This window comes from Chaetodon trifascialis, chromosome 14, assembly GCF_039877785.1.
Source record: "Chaetodon trifascialis isolate fChaTrf1 chromosome 14, fChaTrf1.hap1, whole genome shotgun sequence".
In the NCBI taxonomy this organism is placed as follows: Eukaryota; Metazoa; Chordata; class Actinopteri; order Chaetodontiformes; family Chaetodontidae; genus Chaetodon; species Chaetodon trifascialis.
In genome coordinates this window covers 25,472,276-25,496,445 of record NC_092069.1, presented here as the reverse complement: position 1 = coordinate 25,496,445, position 24,170 = coordinate 25,472,276, and the positions used below count along the sequence as shown (strand labels likewise).

General features: G+C 46.7%; 1 protein-coding gene across 2 annotated transcripts; it reads right to left on the bottom strand.

The window, feature by feature from the left end:
* Window positions 1-187: 187 nt before the first annotated feature.
* esr2b (estrogen receptor 2b) lies at window positions 188-23,870 on the bottom strand. 2 transcript variants are annotated; one of them, XM_070978796.1, is made up of 10 exons: window positions 23,608-23,870; window positions 12,439-12,959; window positions 11,244-11,440; window positions 11,039-11,155; window positions 9,717-10,067; window positions 7,820-7,958; window positions 4,429-4,562; window positions 1,646-1,829; window positions 544-873; window positions 188-374 (listed from the first exon to the last, which is right to left on the bottom strand). In XM_070978796.1, exons 2-10 carry the CDS (start codon window positions 12,867-12,869, stop codon window positions 254-256), a joined length of 2,004 nt encoding a protein of 667 aa, XP_070834897.1. In that variant the 5' UTR covers window positions 12,870-12,959; window positions 23,608-23,870; the 3' UTR covers window positions 188-253. The 2 variants fall into 2 exon arrangements, with proteins under 2 accessions (XP_070834897.1, XP_070834896.1); XM_070978795.1 differs by having other exon boundaries at window positions 11,244-11,461; window positions 23,608-23,687.
* Window positions 23,871-24,170: the final 300 nt, after the last annotated feature.

Genomic DNA, 24,170 nt, shown 5'->3' with positions numbered 1-24,170 from the left:
AAACGAGCTTACTGGCAGAAGGTCAGCGATGTTCTCATGAACACCCACTGCAGTGCACATTCACAGGAAATAGTTACGCACACCAAATACACATTCAATCCAAAACGCTGTTTTTTCCAAAGACTAAAAACATCTAAACATGAGAAAAAATTTACCTCACGACAGCACTTTTTTTTTAACCATCCTTTTTTTTTGTTTGTTTCTTCCTCTCGATCTTTGGGGGACGGAAAGCCGTCAAGTCTCAGTTTGTCTCTTACAGTCCTGTCACTAAGGCCGCTTCCATGACGACGCGATCCGGGCTGATGTAGTCTGCTGGTTGCGCTGACGGAGCCGCGTCTCCCGTCTCCAGGGACCACTGCTCCGGGTGGACGTAGCTGTGGGGAGAGTTACTGCAGTTATTTACCAGAGTGAAGTAAATCAGTACACAAGTGCAGTTGTAAAGGACTCGTTTCTTTCTTTCTTTCTGCGATGACATTTTTAAACGGTTTTACTGCTTCGATTGATCTGAGGGACTTCAGCGTCTCCTTCACGTCTCTAACTTACTTGCCGTCCATGTGAGCCGCCTCTAAACTCTGAAACGGATGTGAGGACTGGAGGGGCGGAGCCTGCAGGTGTCCGTCCAGGCTGGGGGCTTCAGCGGGTCCGTGCCGAGGCATGGCGGCGTGGCCGGCGGCGGTCTGGTCTGAGCCCGGCTGCAGGTGAGACGCAGGTTGTGGGTACTGCTGCTGGTCGGAGAAGGTGTCGGAGCTCGGCGAGGACGACGGCTGACTGCTGCTGCTGGACGTGTTGGCATCCAACATCTCCAGGAGGAGGTCGTAGACCAGCACCACGTTCTTCCTCTTCATGGTGGACAGATGGTCCATGCCTTTGTTACTGGACAGAGAGGACGAGCGAATCACACGTCACAGATCAAATCATTTCAAGCCTTCAGGGTCTTCAGGAGGACGTGGAGCTGTTAGCAAACAGCTGATCGCTCTGCAGGCTTAGACTTTTCATTATAAAGTGTTTTATCGACAGTATCTCCACCTAAAATACTTCCTTAAAAAGAAGAATGTCCCAATAAATGCAATGATATCATTCAGTGTTGGACATTTTCTAGAAGTTGTCTCCTATTTTGTTCTGCATGTTAAGACACTGATTTTAATTAAGTCGCTCTGCAGCTTTGACATCAATGCAATTTCTTCAAATTCAAATTCAAATTCTTGAAATTTAGTTTCCTAGTTATTGAAAATATCATTAATATCATACTAACACATGAATAAAAGAAGAAAAGGACTTCATAACTTGCAGGCAAAAACCTCATATGTAAACATGAAAACTGGGTCTTTTACAGGATGTTTGCTTCTTCACTGGACTGTGAACTTTCACCTTCTGGGTTGACAAAAGCTTCTAAAAGCTCATTGGATAAAAATTCTTAAACTTCCTGATTTTAAAGTGTAAAACATAATGTAACAATATCTCCTGTATGAAAAGTGCTGTACAAATAAAGCTTTATTGGTTCCTTGGAAAGTCTCTCTGACATCTTCACTTGAAGGATCCGTCCACACATCGTACGTTTGAGTTCACAAACTCAGAGGACGGACATAAAGACAGTTAGCGTCTAAATGTCTCTGACTACGTCTTCTGCTGCGGTTTCACGCTGTACCTGACGTGGCGGATGTGGGAGAGCAGCATGGTGAGGTGTCCGAGGCGCAGAGTCTGCTGCTGGCTCGACAGGCCCAGTTTGGAAATGGCCCAGACCAGAGCGTCGATCACCGAGTCGAGCAGACGCAGCAGCTTGTTCCTGCTCTCCAGCTCCTCCGCCGTCTGAGGGGAGCTCGTACACAGATCTGCAACACACACACATACACACACACACACACACACACACACACACATATCTCACATCACAAAGTATTGAGCCAGCATTGATCTTTCATCAGTTATTGGATTTAGTCCACAGAAGCTCCTTTAGGGCGTTTCCCACATACAGATCGTTTGCTCTGGTCTGAATCAGCTGATGAACTTCCCACTGGTTTCTTTTCCAAGTGAGTCAAACTGCAGCACAACAAGCCATGTGAGAACGTCCTCTGATTGGTCACACAGGAAACACGCAGGCAGGAGGTCAACTAGCAAAAACCACGTCTACACTGCGCTGGTCCAGGTCGGACTTTGATTCATTCTCCGGTTTCCTGCAAGCGACTGTTAAATTAGCTCACCTGCACCCCTCCCTGCAGAGCTCGCCTGGATTCAGGAGCCGCTTCACTCAAACCTGCACACACCGGACTGAACCACTTCCTCTGAAGGGTCTCGGTACAGTTGAGACTTCTCAGAATTAGCGCTAATGCTAACTTAAGGCTCATCCTCTGGAGAGCTTGAATGAATGAATGAATGAATGAATGAATGAATGAATGAATGAATGTACTCAGTAAATCTCACAGCTGCCTTCTATCGACAGGGTTCGGCTGACATTTCCTGTCCTGAACGCATCTAAAAAGCTGAACAAGCGAAGAGAATGACGACTTTTATGAGGCGGGTCGATCCACGTTCCAGCCTGAGCTGTGACAGCTCACTTCAAAACCTCTCCTGCTAAAAGCGGAGTGTCTTCAGTTAAACAGACGCTCGTCAACATCTGCGGCTCACTGAAGACATCACGATGGACGTCCCGGGGCAGCGCCGAGGAGGAGCTGTAGATCACCCCGTCCGCCCACCTCCGCCACAGACGGAGCAGTTGAGCCACCGCGTTCCATCTGTCAAAATACATAAATCCTCAAATTCCTCTTTGACTTTTCAGACTCAATTTCACTTCTTTCACAATTCGCCCTGTTTTCAGCCGCAGCTGCAGTGGAGCAGAGTCAACAGAGTCTGGCAGAGGCCGGCGTGTGTGCGTGTGTGTGTGTGTGCGTGTGTGTGTGCGTGTGTGTGTGCGTGTGTGTGTGTGTGTGTGTGCGCGCGTGTGTGTCGGGGAGGAACTTTGTTAAACTCTGCGAGGACGTGCTCGGTGGGGGTGAAGCTTCTTCAAACACGCTGAACGTCCTGCCAGGCTGACGTGTGAGGGGGGGTCACCTGCACGTTTAATGACGTCACGTCCAACAGGTGAGTGTACAGCTCAGCTGACCGCGAGATTTCCACCGCGAAACGCCATCAACACACAGTCTGCGTTTCTGCCACTAGGGGGCTCTCAACCAACACCATGACAAAAGACGCAGTTTGCGAAACAGCGTGGGATCATGGGAGTTGTTGTCTAATGAAGACCTGATCTGACGTGACTCAGGCGGAAATGTTCACAGACGAGTTAACGTGTTAAAGTTTTGTTCAGGTAACTTTAAGTCACGTTAGCCGGCTTCCCTCCTCGCTCTCTGACGTTACATCTGCTGTTTCCCTGAAGTCTGCGTGAGCACACGACTCAACAAAGTTTATAACGTAGGTTTAGTCATTTTTAGGCGTTTTACTGCAGAATTACTACATGTAAGTATTTGTTTCATGCAATTTTTGTCAAACAGACCACAAACGTAAGGATTTAATAACCTGTTATGTGGAGACGGTCGGCGAGATTAAGGTTAATCCTGTAACACCTGTAACACGACTTTTCGGCTGTTTGTTTAACGTTTTCCACCAGCAGCAGGTGAACCGAGAGGATCATGAAGACCAAGACCAGCAGACGATCACACGGCAGCAGTTTGAGGAGAATCATCGTGTTTCAAACTCCTCATTTCTCCATCAGGACCTTCAGCGAGTCGCTCCTGAAGCAGAAGCTGTGAACGTGAGAAGGCTTCGCTTCATATCTCAGATTTTCGACGTTACGTTTCTGCTGTCATCGCTCGTAGCCGACGACTTTCGGTGTTCTCGACCAACAAAATGTGACGGGAGAAAAAACATCTTGAAATCTGACCGAACGATTCGATGATTTGCTATTGATGCCGGACACAAATCAGCTTTTCTCAGCGCCATCTGAACTAATCTGTGACATCTGGAAAACCGTTTGAAAAGTCCTTTTTTCCCCTCACAGCTCAGTGTACTTTAGAAACTCTGCACCCAATTTCAAAGCTTGTGTTTTTATAGATATCCTGATTCTGCAACTGAGACACAAACAGAGAGAGAAACAGGCCAGAAAAGCCAAAACAAGAGCAGAGGCAAACACGCTGGAGACGCTGCAGTGACGATAAGAAAACAAAGCCTCTGAAGTTATTTATCAGTTATTTATCAACCTAAACAGAGAGATTCATAAGGAGCTCATCAGATGTGTTCAACCGGGCTGCTCAGCTGTCATTGACCCACTCGGTTCCAGATTAGGATTCAGGAGCAGAACAAAGCCGAGGGACAAATCATCTGAGTTACATAAGAGCCAAACGCCGTCCGCTGGACAAGCTGGACCCATCGAACAGGATGTCTCGCTCGCTGCAAACTAACAGTGTGTCTCGTAGGCTCGTCCGGGTCGGTCAAACTCACTGGAGTTGAGGAGGATCATGGCCTTCAGACAGACGTACTCCTCCCTCTGAAGCTTCAGCTCACGAAAGCGGGAGGTGGCTGCCAGCAGCATGTCGAAAATCTCCATGATGCCCTCCACACACTGTCCCTCCTCCCTGCAGAGACACAGAGGATGTCAGAGAGGGGGGGACGAAAGGACAGGAGGAGGAGAGCGACGGAAAGGCAAGAGGAGGAGAAAAACAAAGGGATTAAAGAGGAGGAAGAGGAGAGAAGACGAGCTTCAGCTTCGACGTTAATGTGCCTCATTGAGCCAATAAAGCTTTTTGAATTTAAAAAAAAACATAGAGAAGGAGGTGAGAAGGGAGGAGGAGAGGAGGAGAGGAGGAGAGGAGGAGAGGAGGAGAGAGGGAGGTCACGAGAGACAGACGGTCATGAATGGAACTAAGTACACTTACTTTAAATCCTAATTTTATCATCACAGTTATGGAAGCTGTGCAGACAACAGAGACTCTGGCTGATGATTGGCTGAACTGCTGCTTTGTTTGGAGGTGTGGGCGTGGTTTTGAGGCCCCTCACGCAGGTGAGCTTATCGCACCGGCACGAGAATCACGGCCGAGCCCGACTGCCTGCGGCTCCTGGTTGGCAGGTGTGTTATCATCACCTGATAACGCCGCAGCTCATTAGCTGGTGCTGAGAGCAGCCTCGCTGACAAAGCCAACCTAAGAGCCTCTTAATGACCTAATTACAATAATGAGATCAGAGATCAAAACAAACTGAGGGTCTGAATCCGACCGCAGGTGTTACAGCTGGGATGCAAATTTACGCGCTGAAGTGGAGGAATCTTCACATCTGCTCCCAAAACAATACCCAAAGTGTTGATTAGCTCCAAAACATGAACTGTGTCCCGTTACCTTCGCAAACTTTGCACCTCAGACAGGAAAATTCTGCTTTTCAGACAGTTTTTTATTTCAGTTTTGAGGCTTCCAGCTGGGAAATTCACAATGTGGCAACTTTTCTCCAAAACAGCTTCACGGTTTGTTAAAAAGTAAAAATCCACAGTGAAACAGTGGAGGAAGAGGAGAGAGGATGAAGATGAAAGGAGATCCAGAGACAGAAAACTGGCTCCCTTTGAGCTTCTGGTCGAGCGGATTTGTGTCCAGGATGTTGTCCTGAGCCGTCCAAGGAGACAGGACTAGCGCGGGCTAACGGGGACCAGAATGAGTGTGTGTTATGAAAACACATCCAAGGTCGACCTAAGCCTGTAGAGACAGTTTCCGTGGTAGTGGGGGAAGAAAGGTCAAACAGCAAACTCACCTGCCAGGTGAGCAAGACGGAGTCCGGCTTTCTGTCCCTGCTGTCCCCATTAGAGTCAATTTATCAGGACAAATCTGCATTAGGAGTCCAATAAAACCGTCACCATGAACACACACACTGTAGTTTACTCTGACACACACACACACACACACACACACACACACACACACACACACACACACACACACACACACACACACACACACCGTCCTGCTGCCACTAACACTCACTACAGCACTAAATATGGATTCATCCGCCGCTGAAAATAGTCCCAACAAATGCTCTATTCCCTTTGAGCCATGTTTGCTGAAAACTACACAGTTGTTCTGTTTTAGGACACGACTGAGCTTTTATTTAAGAAGGAAACTACAGCATGTCTTCAGTGGGAGCCAATGGGCTTGGAGCTCACGGCGGCACAGAGAAAATATCAAGCAGCTGACCGTGTTTTTTATTGTTCTGAATGTGGGAACCAGGAACATCCAGGACAAATCAGAAGGCAGTCAAAATGTCTGGTCCAAATAGTCATAAATTAAATCATCATCGCAAAAAAGTCATGTGTTTCTATATGTTTGACAGGGTCAAGCACACTGCTGCACACCTTCCTGCGAACTCCAGAAACAACAGCTCCAGCCAAACATCTGGACTTGACTTCCTGTCGTCGTCTGACTGCACTGCAGGAGGATTAAATACTGCTACTGCTGACAAATTACAGGAGGAAATATACTGCGGTTCATCAAGGAGTTCAAGCTGCTGGCGAAGTGGCGTCTTAATTACAGCATGTTTACCATGAATACAAAGGGTGAAGTGAGGAGTCAGAGTCAGCCAACTGCTGTCTGGACAAAGTTGAAGGTCAGCGTGGGAGCAGCCAATGATAAAAAGAGTTCTGGCAAGAAAATGAGGCAGCAGTCCAGAAGAAGCAGAGATATCAGCAGCAAACACCGCCGATATCTTTTCACCGTTTCAAGGCCCGCTCGTCTCTGTTTGTGTGATGTCAGCTCGTCATCAGAGTGTAACACTGTGGGAAGATTATACTGTAACCACAATCTATGTTGTGGCAAACACGGCATCAGCACGGCCAACCCACATTCAGACTGCACAGCTCACCTTTGTTCAGCTTTGAGATTCAAGTGCCATAAACTGTCGAGCGAAGAGAGGAGGCCTTTGTTTGAGACGGCCTATTATTAGAGACGGACAGCCTGCTGCAACGGTGGAGTAAATGCAGATCGTTTCAGTAAAGGTAATGAAATGATACGAACATTTTCCACTGTGGTCAAATATCTGAATCAAGTAAAAAAAATACATGAACATAAAAAAAAATACATGAACATAAAAAAAACATACATACTCAAGTACTTATTTACTACTATTAACGCCTTTGAGGAGCATTTTAATGAACTAACAGGTCAAGATGAAGATACTACTTTACTTGTTACTGTGTAGTTTAATTATTACAGTGTGCTATATTTTATATTAAATAACATAATAAGTAACTACGGCTGTTAGAGTATTGGCAGTGAAAAGCAGTGAAGTGTAAAATAGCAGAAAATAAAGCAGTACATCAGTGCAGCTCTTGAGTTAAAGAAGTAACTTTCACCTCTGAATTACTTATTCTGCCAGTTTTTGCCTTTGACGTGAATTAATTAGCGAGTGAGAACAGTGTTTCTGTTAATTGACTCTACGGAGCGTCACTCGAGGTTAAGCGGCTGTTAATGAAATTCAACACGTCTTGCTGATGTTTCAAAATAAAAGCTTTGATATAAAGCAAAGGGACTGCAGAGGAGTTCATGGACTCATTGACACAAAGACAAAGACAAAAACAGCCAGTCTTTCCCGATGACTTTAAACCTGCAGACTGGCCCGCGCACAGAACTTCTAAATTCAAAAATCAGCTTCGGGAGGATTTTTTGCCCTGTATGCTGCCCCAACAGGCAAGAAAACATGTGAGATGCCTCCTTCCAGAAGACAAAACGTGACGCAGTTCCATACAGGCTGCCTTCATGACAGGAAACCAGCTCTCTGAAGGGCTCAGGACAGAGTGGTCGTAAGTGTGCTTTGTACCTCGATGACAGAAGGTGTGAAAGGTGTCGAGCCTGCTCACCTGTTGAGTTTGAAGTCTGGAGAGAAGATCAGTTTTCCAGGATGATCCACCGACCTCCACATCAGGCCCAGCATCAGGATCTCCAGCCAGCAGCACTTCAGCAGGTGGATCTGGTCAGCTAGACTCAGCTCTACAAAGCCTGCAGACAGACAGAGACAGACAGGCTGATTTCCACCTCATGTCCATTTTCTGCCTGGATTCAAACATTTTTAGTAGCTGGAACATCTTTGCATTGGAGGCAAAACGAGCGTCAAAATGACTGAAGGTACAAACCCCTGAGGATGATGTAAGCTGGACGGTTTAAACATGCTCTCCAAGAGACACATTCACAAAGAAGTGGTTAACAAGATGTTGTGGTTTGATTAGATCTTATCTTGTACTTTCCAGGTTTTTACCGACCAGCAGCAGCTGGCTCAGAGGCTTCACGCAGTATTTCATCAGTCCTGTCATCACACCTTTGCTAAATCTTGTCAAGTTCACTTCTCTTGATGAAAGCTTGTAGTTTCTCCCTCATGGCAGTCATGATGCTAAGCTAAGTTAAAGCCACTGCAGAGAGCTAGGCCGCTAGTTTTCACCAATTTCCCAATCTAAACATGTGCATCCCATCGAGTACTGAAGGCACAAAGCTCAAATTCATGTCAGTCTTCTCGTCTGATTCTCAGGGAAAAAGTATTTGTTGCCGCAGTGAGTTCAGCTTTTAAACATCATGATGAGTTACAGACAGAAACAGAGACGCTCTAAACTACAGACGCTAACGAACGGAGACATCACGGAGCAGAAATGATGTCTTTCGCCCGGCAGCACCTTGCTCACCTGTCTGTGCTTCCTCAGGTCTTTTACAAAGCAGACAAAGCACTCTCATTTTCTGTCAGAGTGTAGAAAAAAACAGGGAAAATTGTCTTTTAAAAAATCTGGGAAAATGGTCTTTATTCAAAAAGCTGGAAAGAAAGCTCTTTGTGATCCCTTCACATTAACACCTCTCCTGAGGAGTTTCCTGCTGGGCTGAACGCTGGCTGAGAGGAGAGGAGAGGAGAAGGAATGAAAGGTAAGAAAAGACGAGGAAAAGGTAAAAAAATGGACGGGAAAGTGGTGAAAGAGAAGCTGGATCAGTCAGTGGCTAATTACAGCCTATAAGTTTAGACACAAAAGGTTAATGATTACATCCTCTGACTGGTCTCGGCCTATCCACGCAGCCATGATCTCATTTGTTTGTTTATTTAACCATCACACACAACGTCTGACACACAACACTCATGAACAACGGCTGAAGACGTGTTTACTGTAGCCGCGGTTTGTTTTCCCTTTATAACCCTCAGCCTGACTTTCAGTAAGCCTGACTTCCACACACTGCTGGTGGTGACGAAGCCAAACTGGTTCCACTGACCTGCATCATCCCCACACATCGCAGGGCCCGAACGTTTCCCTGACCTTAACCTTGAAACGGCTCTTTCACCCGGCGAGGCCAAACACAACGTCGCGCTTCGTTTGACTGCGTGCAAACTGGACTGAAGCTAAGTTCCTCCGTGGAGTCTGTACTGACAATAAGCAAAGACTGTGACCAAAACAACACGTAAACAAGGAACTTTTTCCCCAAAGTAAGCAGAAGGAGCAGGAAAAACAGAGGTTTGATGACGTCCTGTGTCGTGTTTCTCCGTGCTCTGGAGGCACAGCGTGGAGAGTTCAATAAAACCAAATAATCAAAAGCTTCAACTGAAAACTGAAGAAAAATCTACAACAATTCAAATGCTGTCACTTTCATGGACAGTGTTACAGAATACATTAAATACTGATGCAACAGGTTTGTTTTTAAATGTTGAATTAAAAAAAAAAAAAAGGTAAAAAGTCACAGATTTTGGGAACGATGTGACTTTAAGTATTAAGACAGTCTGGATGTTACCTGGGATCTTTTTCGCCCAGCTGATCATGAGGACCAGTTCCTTGTCTGCCAGGTTGGTGAGGGACATCATCATGCTGGCCTCGGTGAAGGGCTTCTTCAGGTCCTCCATGAGGTAGATCTCTGGAGGCTCCGCCTCCATGATGCGGGAGATGAACTCCTCCGGGCTCATGGCCGAGTGGTGCACATGGTTCCCGTGAGGGAGGGGGGCGAGAGGAGCCTCCAGGTGGAGAAGCCGCTGGGCCTGAGAACCCAGCCCCACCCTGACCAAACTTCTGCCGGTGGGGTCCCGAGGCTGGAGTCCACCGCGGCGGTGTCGGGCTCCTCGGTGGCTGCAGCGCTCACGCCTCACACCTGGCGTGAAGACAGCGGGAGAAACTGACCCGTGAGGCCGCTTCGTACTTTATCTAAGATGACTGATGAATAAAAACCAAAACGCCATCTTTCTGCTTTCTTAAGAACTCTCCAGCTATCAGCAGCAGGCTCTCGACCTTTGAGCAGGGCTTAAATAGAGCGAAGGCATTTCTACACACAAAGGTCTTCATCACTATGTGCAATCATAAGTGTGGTGAGTCCGGTTCCCAGCTGTGCTGCAGGGCAACAAACCAGCATGACACCAGCTTCAGAGTAATCAATAGAGCTGAACGGCATGACATGAAAGACCACAGAGACGCTGGGACAGACAGTAAATGACTTGTATGGACATGGGTCATGCTGCCTTCCCAAACAGAAAACTCCTTCTTAATGATGGCGGTAGTTTCTATTTTCATATCGTTCAATCATGGTGACTCGAAATCAGTGACAGGCCAACCAATCGCAACGGCGAGGCAGAGAAAGCAGGAAAGAAAGACGCGACATCTTTTATCTTTGATGCACTCCAGGTTTTACCCCAATGACGGCCTGCCACAAGCTATTGATCAGAGTTTTAAATGATTAAACATGCACTAACATTATTATCGAATATCTCAATCAAACGGCGAGCAGGCATTCGGACAGCGGAGATACGGGCTGCCAGAGACGCCAAACTGCTTTAAAATGACACAAAGCAAAACATTTGCTGATCTGCTGTGTTTAATTCTACTGTGTTTATGCTATTTAATAAATGTAGGACATAACATTTTGTGAAAACTATAATAAAGTGTCTGTCCTTTAAATGTGAAGCTACAGCGATGTTAGCTTAGCTTAGCATAAAGACTGGAAGCAAGGGGAAACTGCTAGCCTGGCTGAAGGTAATGAACTGGTGCATAAGGATAAGGCTAACGTTAATTAGCGAGCTTTTTTCTTTCAGTACAAAATGACAAAACTTAAAAGAGGTGAGCACCTACCACACTTCATCATGCCCACTTCGTAGCATTTCCGTAAGCGGCAGGCCTGGCAGCTTTTACGGCGGTTCTTGTCGATGGTGCACTGGTTTGTGGCGGGGCAGATGTAGTCATTGTGTCCTACGGAAAAGGAAAGACAGCGCAGAGGACTTTCAGTGGACGAGGAATAACCGCCGTGCAGACGTGGGCTGAAAGGCCGAGCCGGTACCTTGGATGCTCCTCTTGAAGAAAGCCTTGCAGCCCTCGCAGGACCACACGCCGTAGTGGTACCCCGAGGCGTAGTCGTGACACACGGCGCAGAAGTGCATGTCGGCTTTCCCGACCGCCGAGGAACACGAGGAGTTCACGCCTTCCCCTCCTTCCCCCGATCTCTTCCCCAGCGGCTTGTTACAGCCGATGATGGAGCTGCAGGAAGAAACACGGACTCTGTGAAAAAGGGACAACTTGACATTTGGAATTTTAGCCTGTCATTCACCGTCCATTAGTCTTCCTGCAGGTACTCTTATGCTGGAAATGTCTCCACAACCGTGTTTCAGTCAACTGGAAAACCGCATCAGAAACGTTCATCATGGAAACATAACGTGTGTATGACTCTGCAGCATCCATGACCGCTGCCTCTACGACCGTCAGCTGGCCGCACGGGAAATGACTGATGTGGTGACAGGGAATCCATCCAGCAGAGTCGGTGAACTTTTTGATGAAGCTTTTAGCAAAAGTTCAAGCAGCAACAAAACGGTCAACCTACTCATCATCACACTCTTCACTTCAGTTGACTGGATTCTGCATGCGGCCTTCATGTTATCCAATCATCTGAGCAGAGGAATATTTAAACCACATGACCTATTTTGTGAAATTCATGTTTATTCAGTTGATAATTAGCCAACAGACGCCTGTAAAAACACACCTGCAAAACACTATGACCAGCTTTAAGTTATGTTTTTGTCCACGGACTTATTTTACTTTTCATTAACAGACACAAAAACACATGAGAGAAACAAACAATTGAACTGTTTTTTAGATTTAAGAAAGGCTCACCGGCTCCTGCTTTGCATTACAATGTGCTCAAACAGTGTTCATGAACAACAAACTCAGATCTAATGATTTCATTCTGCAAACACCTCACTTCTGAGGCAAAGACAGCAGATGTTTATGTTTAGGGAAGTCTTTGGATGAACTGACCACAGCTCAAATCACACAACAGCAGAAGTCCTTAAAGGTCACTGCCAGGCCACATCATGACGCCGCACAGTGCACGAAAGTACAAGAAAACACTTATTTTACCACAAACATGTTTTATGGAAGTCGAAGCTTCTAGAGGTCCATTAGAGACAAAACGTTCAGATTCACCGTTTTTTTTATTATTGATAGTATTTCCATCAATGGCTTTGTGTCAGCTAACCTACCTGCTGGCATTGATGCTGTGGGCTTTGGACTCCAGCCAGGGTGCGTGGGGGCTGGATTCATTGTAGACGAGAGGCTGCGGGCAGTGCAGGGTCAGCGAGGGCATGGAGGGGTGGCTGTGGGAGGGCCAGAAGGCCGACGGGCTGAGGGAGGGGCACAGGGACGAGGGGCTGTCGGTGATGGGCGGCCGGGCGTAGCTCAGCACGGACGGGCTGTAAAAGGTCAGAGGTCCGTGGCCGTGGTTGTACTCGTGGCTGCTGTCCGTGTACGGGGCGGGGATGCAGACGGCGTGGCTCTCTATGGCCAGAGGGGGGCTGTACACGGCGGGCAGGAGTCCCGGGGAGCCGGGCCTCTCTGAGGCTTTGCTGGAGTCCACCTCCTGGAGCTGAAGCAGTGGTAACGGGTGAGCATCCAGCCCGGGGGAGGAGGCCATGTCAGGGCGAATCGACTGCGTGTGCTGACAGTGATGATGAAGATGACGCTGCAGCTGGTTCCTTAGTGCATATTCTAGTGCAGACGAGTCCTGCGGCAGAGGTGGAGAAGAGCGACTGCGTTACAATTAAAATATGAAATCTGAATTAAATAAAGCAACAGACAAGGTCCCACTCAGCACTGACGCGTGATTTACAGATTAAAAAACATCTAAATAAAAGCAACGTCATGGTAAGAATACCTGTAAAACATCAGCATGCTAGCAGTGTCATTTTGAGCATGTTAGCATGCTAACACGCTAAACAACACATCTGTCAGATGCTTTGAATGAATAAGAAAAGTGAGAATAGCTTTGAAATCAGCATCTGTTGAGCAATATCAGCAACTTCTCCCTTAAATCACAATGTGACAACATAAATGAACACGCACACACACACACACACACACACACGCAGCCTCATTAAAGTCTCTGCAGTCTGTTTCTGGCAGACGCTGTTGACAAAAAGCTCTCTGAGATATCGTATGAAGAATGAGGTAATACCTTCTTTCCCTGCTCAGAAATGATGAATTCAGTTTGTATTTGCAAAAAGTCCAGACGTAACAAGACATGCTGCTTTTTTATTGTTTACCTTCATTTGGTCTGCATCAGACAACCAATCCTGAGCTGTTGTGACTCACTTCAGTTCACTGGGAGGTAACAGGGGTCGCCCTCCTGCCACCGGTGTTGCTATTGTTCAAGGACATTCACGAATCCACATGAAAACACAAGATAATGGGATGTTTTCTTCACTGGGGACTCAGTCGGAGGGCGAGATGAGATCCTGCTGCTGCACGTGTGGACAAGATCTGACAAAGGGAGCTTTAGGACACACTTATAGACTGGGGGAAGAACTACCCAGGAACCTGTCTACGAACTCAGCACCTTTACCTGCATCTAAATAACTGGCTGGAGACGGCTTCAACTCGTACAAGGTTCATTCACACTGTGCACAAGCACTGGTTGGCTGTCATTTCAGCAACCGGACCATGAACTCCGATGTCCTGTAGGAAGTTTTTATGTTTAAAAAATGTTGTGCAGCAGACTTTTCTATACCTCGACGACTACAGTCCAAATTCATTTGCTGACTGTTTCAGTGTAGCTACGCGTCAAAGCAGAAAGGTAAGCAGGAAATGCTCAGCAGACAGGTGTCTGTCTCACCTTTCTGGCATTTTCATTCCTCCTTTCTAACGTCCATTAGCCAAAATCACAGTAAGACGCATCACCAGTTACATCAACTCACAGAATCTGTTAGCTCCTGATAAATATCAGATGACTAGTCACTGAGCTCAGGTGCTCAGTACGAGATAATGTGACTGACGTGGACAGGTGAGGCTCTGCTGAGCACTTGCCACAAACTGACTCTGATGAGCCAGATTAATGATGTCACAGCGATGTCACAGCTCACCTACTACTGTGTCCTAGGCAGTGTTGTGCAAGTTACTGAAAATCAGTAATTCCAGTTACTTGTTAATTCACAAAAGTGAATTACTGCAAATAAAAGTAACTTTTGAATGAACTCTTAAATGTCTGCTTCAATTCTCTTATTAATGCACACACAGCTGTTACTTTAGTGTTCCTGTGACACAAAGTGGAACAAAGCAAACGTTTGATTTCATCTTTGCACCCATTATCACGGTATCAGGAGCTAATACCCCCGACCACCAGAGGGCAGCACTGACCAGTGTTCCTACCTGTAAGCTACACCTGTGTCGTCGTGGTTAGACAGAAGGTTTCAGTAGACAAGCTGTTGGATGTACGTGTTCCACTGTGCTTTGCAACAGCAGCAGAAAGAAATAATTAGAACTGATGAAGCCGAGTTTCTTCAGTTCATGTTCGAAACATTTCCAATCACTTCGATGGAAAGCGACCTCACGCTGACCGAACTGTCGCCGTCGTTTGACGCTGGATCATCAAATGGAAAATCCATTGAAGAGCCTGCTCTTAGTTATGTTTCTAGTTAGCCCCAAAAGTAGAGGAATCACAGTAACTCCCAGCCCAGGTGAAAGGTAAGAGACACACCGTGTCCTCTGTGTATATTAACAGTAATATAAACTACAAATGTTTGATCCAGAGACAGAATGTAAAAGCAAACAGCAGCCTGAGGGACGCAGCTTAATGAATACAGTAACCAAGCTGTGCCAGAGAGGCCGTCAGCTGGTTAATGAGTGTGAGGATCCACGTCACAGCCGCCGGCAGCTCAGCACACCAACCACGAGCAGAAGCACACGGCCGGGACGTCGGAGACGCCTCCAGGTTTTTAACTGTCCCTTTGGATGTTTCTGATCTGATTATTTGATACTCCACAGACCAGTGCTTGAGTAGAGAATACACACAGCGAGCTGGAGGTCACTTTCATCTATAGTACGGTGGCCCTGAAGTGCAGGTTTTACCCCAACGGTGATTCACATGAGCCGATACTTTAGCTAGTGACAACTGTGGCCACGTGGCACAATTATACACTAATATTAAATGCTAAAGCGAAGCCTTATAGACGACATCAGACCCAAATCCCATTTTTTGGAACATCCCGATTACATCTGGATAAATAAATAAGTTTGGAAAACAACAACAAAAAAAAAGCAAATGAAAAGTGAAACTGGATCTGAGCCACATCTGGAGGAGTGTTGAGTCCAGATGCTTCAATCAGACTTGACGGTCTGTCTTAAAGATCTGATCACTTTGCTGACGTTAGCTAACATTAGCCACAATAAGCTACCGATCATAGCAAAAGCCTTCAGCGTGTTGAGCTGAGCGAGGATGCACTAAATCATATCAGAATTCAACTTTTCATCTCTAACAGTTAATATTAAATCTCCTCAAAAGTCACAGTCTCCCTTTACGGAGGCACACCTGCCGACAACACCTGGCAGAACGTGGGGCGTTCATGGTGGCGTGGTCATGAGAGTGTCCCCTTCCAAAAATACTAAACCCTTAAAGCACGTGACAACAGATTAAAATGTAGTAGATAAATACATATTGCACAACCAGAAGCTGGATGCCAAACACAGGTATTTATTGCTGATAACGCCTACTTCCTTATCAGATTTTGAAAGTTTACCAACACTGTACAGCAAAACAGGACTTAAAAATAAAGAGATACGTTTGAAAGCTCAGATACTGTTACTGTAAAGTTTTCCATAGCTGTTACTGTGCGTGGCTGCGGAGTGGACAGGAGACATCATGCGAAACAGTAGAAAGGTCAACGCATCAGCAGTCAGTGTGCGTCTCACACGTGTCAGGTCAAAGTGGCCTCGAGCTGAAGAATGCACCTGTACCTGTTCATTCTGAGCGCTGGACCGAAACAACGACGGCGTGTTCCCACTGACGAGCTGCACTGGAGACGTCACAACAGGTCAACACCTTCTGTCCCATTTTCAGACACTCCTCCAAACACACCACACAAATGCAGCCTCACGTTTTTTTTTTTTCCAGCCAATTTTGAAGGACACGCGCCATGTGTCCTTTGCAGTGTCCCACAAGTCCTTGTGCCCCAGTCACATGGTCGCGCTGTGCACATAATCTGAACATGTTTATCACATGGAATGACAGACACATGGATAAAGTATGTGAGTCAGTGGCCGAGCACACTATCTGTCAGTCGTCCATCATGTGTTGATGTTAAACATCACAGCTTGTACTGTAAACTTGGAACTTGTCCCAGTTTCCATTTTGAGGGCAACTTCATAGAGACTTGGCACTGTCAAGGAGCAACTGAACGCATCATTACTTTGGGTCTCTGTGAGGCTGTAGGGTTCATTTTGGGGAGGAGGAGCAGGGTCAGCAGAGCCTCCTCTGAAGCAGCGTTCAGCTCCTGAACCAGGATGAAGCTGATGCCAGATCAGATATAAGTCCACAAATATCCCTTTCAAGACGTTTCCTCGAAGTGCATTTGGCATTCTGCTGGTACACTTTTGTCTGGTTCATCACCCCGATAATCACCGCAGTTATGTGCAAATGCCAGCTGAAGTCGCTCCGTGTCAAAGTGCAAAGAGAAACTTGCACCAAAGGGAAAATTTCACAAACTCTTCAACAGATTCAGACCAGAGCAAACGAGCTAGAGGTGTAAAAACGCCCGTAAACATGCTCAAAACTCCAGAACCGTCTGAACTTTTCTAAGAAACCCCTTCAAACCGACCACGTGGGGACAGTTTGTGTCCACCTGCATGCTGATTGGATTACTCTGCCGTCACACCTGTTGAGACTGCGGCTGACGCTGACTGATGCGCTCTATGAAAATGACAATTCAACTGTAAGAGCTGAACAGAACCAGATCGAGGTTTACAAAACAAGTGCACGGAAGAAGGGTGGATCCTCTTACACAGTAAGAGCGGCTGCACGTCAGGAAACCAAGGCGTTACAGAGAATAAACACACCAGGCACAATAATAGAAATGATCATATTAAAACTAATTGCCTCCATCCTGGCTGACATTTCACACCCGAGTGTCTGCTCAGACTTGGCAGAATTAGACTCTCACATTTACTGAAGCCACCAGCCTGTGAATAACATGTTGTTTGGGAAAAGGTCTGAAGCGAAACATTTCACCGGCCGAGTCAAAAAAATGCACAATGAATCAAAAAGACACGACAAAGACTGAGGAGACGGCTCACTTACTTCTGCAGGCGGTGAGGTTTTCACCCATCGACTATATAACGAGCTGTTTTGTCAGACGGACTGAGCTGAAGTTTGAGCTTTGGACAGACTGGTGTTCATGGCAGCCTTCCATGGTAAACCACCAGGCAGGCAACAAAGGGTCAAAGGACACTGTCTTAATGCAACTCTTATTCTGACGTTTCTTTCATGTTACCACTGATCTGGTCTTCACAAACAGGCCTGCAGGGCTGCACTCGCTGCTTTCTTTCCTACTTTTCTCATTTCCAGTGAACACAAACTTTTCCCACAGCACTCCAGTCCCACAAGATACAATCAGACAGGAGAAACCCAATCAGTGAGGAGCTTAGCAAAGTACGAGCATTTAAAATCCACCGGAGGAGACATGTGCATCTGTATTTAGCTCATATTTGTGAAAACTGGCTGTACATGAGGAAGACAGTTTAGGGGAAATGTATCTGGAGCTGTTTTTTTTTATTATTTTGTACTGATTTCACATCAGAGATGAATGACAAACTGATGACACGTTACAGTTTCTGTAAAAATGGAAACAATCCTGATTTGAAGATTATAAATCTTTGACAACACATGCCCCCAAAACGCGGCGAAACATGACCGAAATATCGTAACTTCTGTCCACACGACCTTTGTTTTCTAAAATATCTCGCACAGCAACACAAACACGATTTCAAACAAGCACGTCGACCAGCCGGTGGCGACAAAGTCTACGTCAACGCTACGACAAATACCAGAGAAGAAGATATTTATATATACATAAATACCGAGCTTATTCTCCTTTAGCGATAATAATTTAATAACATAGGCAATAGCAGCTAATTATTTATTTGTCTGTAGTTATTTACGACGAGCCAAACAGAAACTAACCAGCAGTCATCGGATACAAAAAGCAACGACAGGCTGTGTCACATGGAAACAACATTTCAGTGAACGAGAGGCTCAGACGCAGAGGAAACGTACGTGTGAACTGTCCTGAATGTGTTTAATAGTGGTGGTCTATGGGGAAACCTCCGTACTGGCTGCATCCGTTCAGCCTCCGCGCTCATTAACGCTTCCAGTTACAGTGTCATCACTGAGGCTCGCTGACCTCACTGACTGTGAAAAGTGTTTCATTTGAAGACGATACAGAAAAAGCCTGTCCTGATTCTCGATTGATGATTGACAGGAAACAGTTTGGCAGGACCTCCTCTTAGCAGGAAGTGAATGTTTTTGGACGAGCTCGGCGGCGGCGGAGCGACGCCTCGCGGTCGGACGGACTTCTGGTCAAACACCAGCTCAGAGTCATTGTCTGCTGTTATCGCGTCTGTGGAATAAACTGATTGAAGGTTAAGTAAACCAGGCCAGCCTTTCATGTTCAGACGCAACACACAGCACGAAAGGTCAAAGGTCGCCGTGCCTCTGGGAAACACTGGAGGATACACTGTAAAAAATCAGGCTTCAGATATAATTTAATTTGAACAGTCTGCCAGTGGAGGGAAAATGTAGATTTAAATATGTGCTCATGGCAGTGAAGGATGAAGGATGTCACTGAGGGGCATTTCTTATTTTTTGCAGTGTAAATTATTTGTGTTTGAGCGTCTAAAGTCTTCATATTAATGTATGAATAAAGTGTGATGTTTAGAAAAATGCCTTCTCTCACTTTCTTTACATATTTTGTCCTCGTACTGTTTCCAGCCTTCAGCAATGATCACAATCTGCTTTATGAGGTTTAAATCTACCATCTGAGTAAATGTCTCACTAGCATCTTCAAAAACGTCCCCAAACTGAGAGGACTTCAGCTTTAAAAGACGCTCGTCAGTCATGATCAAATCCTGAGATTTGAAAATAACTGCTTGTTGCAGACACTTTAATCCTCCACCTTCCTGGTTGTTTGGGACATAAAATGTAAAAGCTGGACGGATGTTATTCAGTTATTAACACTGGGATTTCTAGTTCAAACATGTAGTAATGAACTAGTTAATGAACGATGGAAAAAGCCTGAACACCCTGCAGAGTCCAGTCAAAGAGGGAGCGCCCACCAAAGACCCTGTTCACACTGGAAAAATGTGGTTTCATCTCATGATAAAGGGATCTCTCATGCTTCTGACCAGCAATGCTGCTCAGATCTGCCTCCTCTGGACGACAGAAGATAAGGTCAAAGCATGTTGGCCTTCACCATCTCAGCTGGAGCTGCACTTTAAAAAACCATCAGCTTCAACATCCACGTATGAAAAGCTCCAGAGGGCACGCAGGGCCGCGGACTTTAACAAAGCAAGTGTGAGAAACAGAAATATCACGAGCGAGCCGCACGAAACAGGACCCGAACATGAATGAAAATATGGTTTGCAGGCCCGCGTATCAAAACCTGTTTATTTCTTGTATAAAGGAGCGCCGAGCCCCCCCTCCCCTGAGGACAAGGCTCCCAGCCAGCAGCACATACCAAAACACAAAGACCCCCACCAAAACCATTAGCCGGCCTCTATTCCTCCATTCTCTCAGCCTCACAAAGCCGACAAGGAGCTGCTGGAGGAGGCGAGCTGTGCTGAATTGAAGAGGTGGACAAATTACATGGGAGCGCGAGGAGCCGGACGGGCTGGCAGAGGAGCGCGGCGGCGAGGGGCTTCGGCAGAACCGACGGGCTGATTACAGCGCCGGCATGGGGAGTCATTTCTGTCACTGCTGCTCCGTCTACCTGCCAGACAGGTGCGCCCCGTCTAATGTGGCACTGCACTGCACAAAATACACCACGTCCTTAATAAGTCCCGTCTTCTCCAGCCTGTCCCTGCGAGAAAATGTGGGGAGACATCAGAGATTAAATGACCAAAGATTAAAACTCTTCATCAGTTCATCACTGTGACTGCGAGAAGCTGAAACAATGAGGAAAGACGCTGCACATCACCCTGCTCCTGCTTTGGAAATGTCACGTTTTTAAGCTTTCCTTTAACATGCATGACCGTTAGCAGTTAGCATGATAATCATAATTAGCATCATATTCACAACAAAATATTTTAGTTGTCAAATGTTAATTAATGCATTTCTACAGCCTACATTTCAAACAATATGCAGATACAAAATATGAGCATATACATTTTTAAATGGATCATTTCTATGCATGAAGATCTGCACAACTTTGATCTGTGAAGCAGCGCCGGCTGCAGCAACGTGGGTCAAAGTGCGTGAGTCCCACTCATGGCGTCTTTTTGATATGAAGACGTGCTTATGTGTGCGTAGAGCCATGTCTGACCTCCACACACCACTGGGAGTCAAAGCTCAAAACACACACACACACAAGGTTTGCACACCTGCTGTCACTTTAAAATAAGCCTCAGAGTTCGACCTCCAGCACTCATCACGGCTAAAATACACAACATTAAAAAAACAACAGCCTTAATCGACCAAAGCGGTCATCGAATGGCCAAAACACACACCAACAGCCAATCACATGAGCCGACAGGAAGCTGTGATTTCATCCGTTCAGCAGAACACGCTGGTCCCATTACAACACAATGGGCTATATTTAGAGACGGTTAGAGGTGTCCTCTGGAGTTTTCACAAAACAAAGTTTTATATTCAAACTCTGCTCGTGCAGAAAGCCGCTTAAGGTCTGAAAACCTGCAGCGTTTTCATCTGATTCAGCTTTCTTTGAGTGTTTTTGAGCCACAGCCGTCACTGCAGCAGACTGAGCATCATGAGCTCAAGTCTTTTAAGCATGACTCCACTTTTAGTCTTTAGTTTTTAAATGCAAAGCGCAGTTTGAACGGTGTGCATGAGAAACTGGAACTAGAGAAATGTTGGCATTTTGCTTGAAAGATTACTTAGATGATTAACAAAAGAGTTGCCAGTTAAGTTTCTGGCATCACATCAGCTGCTGACTGGTGCGTTAAACATGAAGTCAAGGTCACGCATGTGAGACTCCTGCACTGATCCATGGCAGCAGGAAGCAGCTCCGAGCAGCGGTTCATCCCACAGTTCGCAGCTTTACGCACAACCTTTGGCTCAGACAGCTTCTCTGACACCGAGCGCCGTCCACAGTCCAGCGGCTTTCTCCTCAGAGGTCTGAAACCTTTTCACTGGCACGACTCCTCTACCGCCGCGGCTCGACACCCAGCGTGGAAACACACGCACAGAGCTGCGTTTCAGCCGCCGTGTTTTCGTTACACCCTGTACTCGGGTATCTCGGGTGATGGACGACCTGTGGATGGCGTGGGGGAGCTATCAGGAACGGCTGAGCAGCGTGACCTTGGCGAGTTTTCGGCGCCGGCCGGTGGAATGCTTTTCAACGTGGGCGAAACCCCGAAGAGCAGAAGGGGATGTGCTCACAGTCCAAGTTTTTATTTCTGGTAATGGCAGGACTTCCCTGCATCCTCCCCTCCACACACACACACACACACACACACACACACACACACACACACACACACACACACACACACACACACACACACACACACACACACACACACACACACACACACACACACGTTCACTCCCCCACAGCTCAGTTATTTGCGAGTGGAAAAGGAATCTGGTATTTACAGTTACAGACAGATTATTATTACACGCTGAGCAGACTCAAGGCTGCGGAGAGGAGGCTGACAGGCGGACATCCTCACCGCTGTCCTCTGAGGAGCCTGAGGAGCAGGAGCAGAGAATAATCACCAGCGACGTCAAGAGATCAGAGCGCAAAACAAACGTCCCTCCCGAAAAAACGACGGTAAGACGCTGCGGAGGAACGAGAGTCTGCAGGAAGTTTGAGAGGAAGAGTGAAGTCAGAGCTCTGCAGGAACATTAACCTGTTTCACTGGCAGGTCTGACCGGGCTGATTTACACCTGCTGGTTTGAGGTTTGCAAACTTCTTCATGTCTTGGATGAACCTCAGCTCAGACAAACATGTGATTTAGTGGTCAAACTGGCTGCAGTGCAGCTGAGCAGAGGCAGTGATGAGACGTCGTCCTTATTAGGGCTGATGACCGACCTTCACGCAAACTACACGTTAGATACGAGGAAGGATGATGCTTTTCAACACTTATTACTGCTTATTCTTTACAGGAAGTTCCTCATATAAAATTATTCTGATGCAACACTGAGTCCAGTTTTTACATTTGTACCCACATGACTTCTTTTTCTGGGTTTTCAAGTCAAAATACTGACAGCAGACACTCGTTCCACGTCCTGTGGAGTGAAGACACTGCAGCTCAAACACCAGCCTCAGCCTTCAGACCTGCTCTGACTGGGCTAGTTTCTCAAGAGGCTAATAAAATCTGAAATTTAAATATTCTCCGGTTTGCTGGTGGACAGCCGGAGCTGTCTGGACTTTTCCTTCTCTGAGACACTGAAGAAGCTGCAGCCATGTAAAGGAAGGAGGGGCAGGCAGTCAGTCCATGTCTGATGTCTCTATTGTCTCCAGATGACTGCTCAAGAACTGAACTCCTTTTTCCTTTTCTTCAAAATATCACTGCACAAACGCCAAACGTACAGATAGAAACATGGAAGAGAATAACTTACATTTTAACATCTGCATTTCCATGACAACTGCATCTGCTGAGGATGGCCGAAAGCTCTGGAACAGCCACTAAATGGACTCAGAGGTGAGGCTGCTCTGTGACACGTTAATAAACTGGAGTCTCTGAGCACGTGATGACCATAAAATCAGCAGTATTAATTCATATTTCACTCAATTAGTTCTGTTTAATGAACTCCTGGATGTTCCTGAAAGCTGCAAAATTGATTTTTAGATCTTAGTTCCTAAAAGCTGGATGCAGTGAACCAGCTCCTATAAAGGTCCTTTTAAACGCCTTTAACCTTTCACCTGTTTAACAGTAAGTCAGCTGATTGTCACCTGGACAGCTAACTAAGATCAGTCACCACATAAACCCACTGCTGAACTCCTGAAGAAGCGAAGCTCTGCGTAAAGTTTCCGGAGAAACGCGTCTGTTTCTTATCAGCGGAATCAAAGCGAGCGGAGCGGAGCGGAGCTGCACCTGTCGGGCTGCCGGCTGCCGCTTCTGCTCCGCGGCGCGCTGCGCTCACACCGCCTGCGCTCCTCTGGATACAGAAGTCACAAATGAAAAGGCTGTTCCGTGTCACAAACCTGTGCCTGGGCTCCGGCGGCGCTCACGGGGACGGATCAGCCGCTGCTGCTGGAGTTCGCTCGGCTGTCAGCGTCTCCGGTGCCGCCGCTGCAAACTGAGAGGACGCAGGAAAAACAGGAACGCGCAAAAGTGAAACTACACACGGACATCACATCTACCCTGCGCGGTATTCCTCCACAACTTCTTCCTTCCTGACGCGTAATTAAACTCATTTCCCCTCATCCGCTCCCCGGTCCTCAGGGTGCTGGTTTAAGGTTTGGCCGATCTGGAGACGTCAGTGGCCACGCCTTTGTGGAGCGCTGGCCGACGGCGCTGCGCACGGGAGGAGGGCCCGAAACTTACTGAAATATGGTGCTAAAAGCCAACAAGAGCAGCCTGCGCGCCCATCTCTCTTCATTAAACCACTGTCACATAATTCTAATGAAGAGAAAAACACGGTTCTGTTATCTGACCCCAGACTGTACCTCTGGTTTCCCTGCAGCCTTCATCCGCTCAGTTAATCATTAAAAGAGACAATAAAAGCAACAGGAGGCCAAAACGGTTCCGCAAGTACAATCTGTAT

What these genes read in the sequence shown, in the direction of transcription:
- esr2b (XM_070978795.1), bottom strand. Translation starts at nt 12,869, where the DNA reads ATGGCCTCCTCCCCCGGGCTGGATGCTCACCCGTTACCACTGCTTCAG. An exon ending in CACAGCATCAATGCCAGCAG is followed by an intron (nt 11,462 to 12,438) that starts GTAGGTTAGCTG and finishes CCTTTTTCACAG; the next exon opens with AGTCCGTGTTTCTTCCTGCA. An exon ending in CTGGGCGAAAAAGATCCCAG is followed by an intron (nt 7,959 to 9,716) that starts GTAACATCCAGA and finishes GTCTGTCTGCAG; the next exon opens with GCTTTGTAGAGCTGAGTCTA.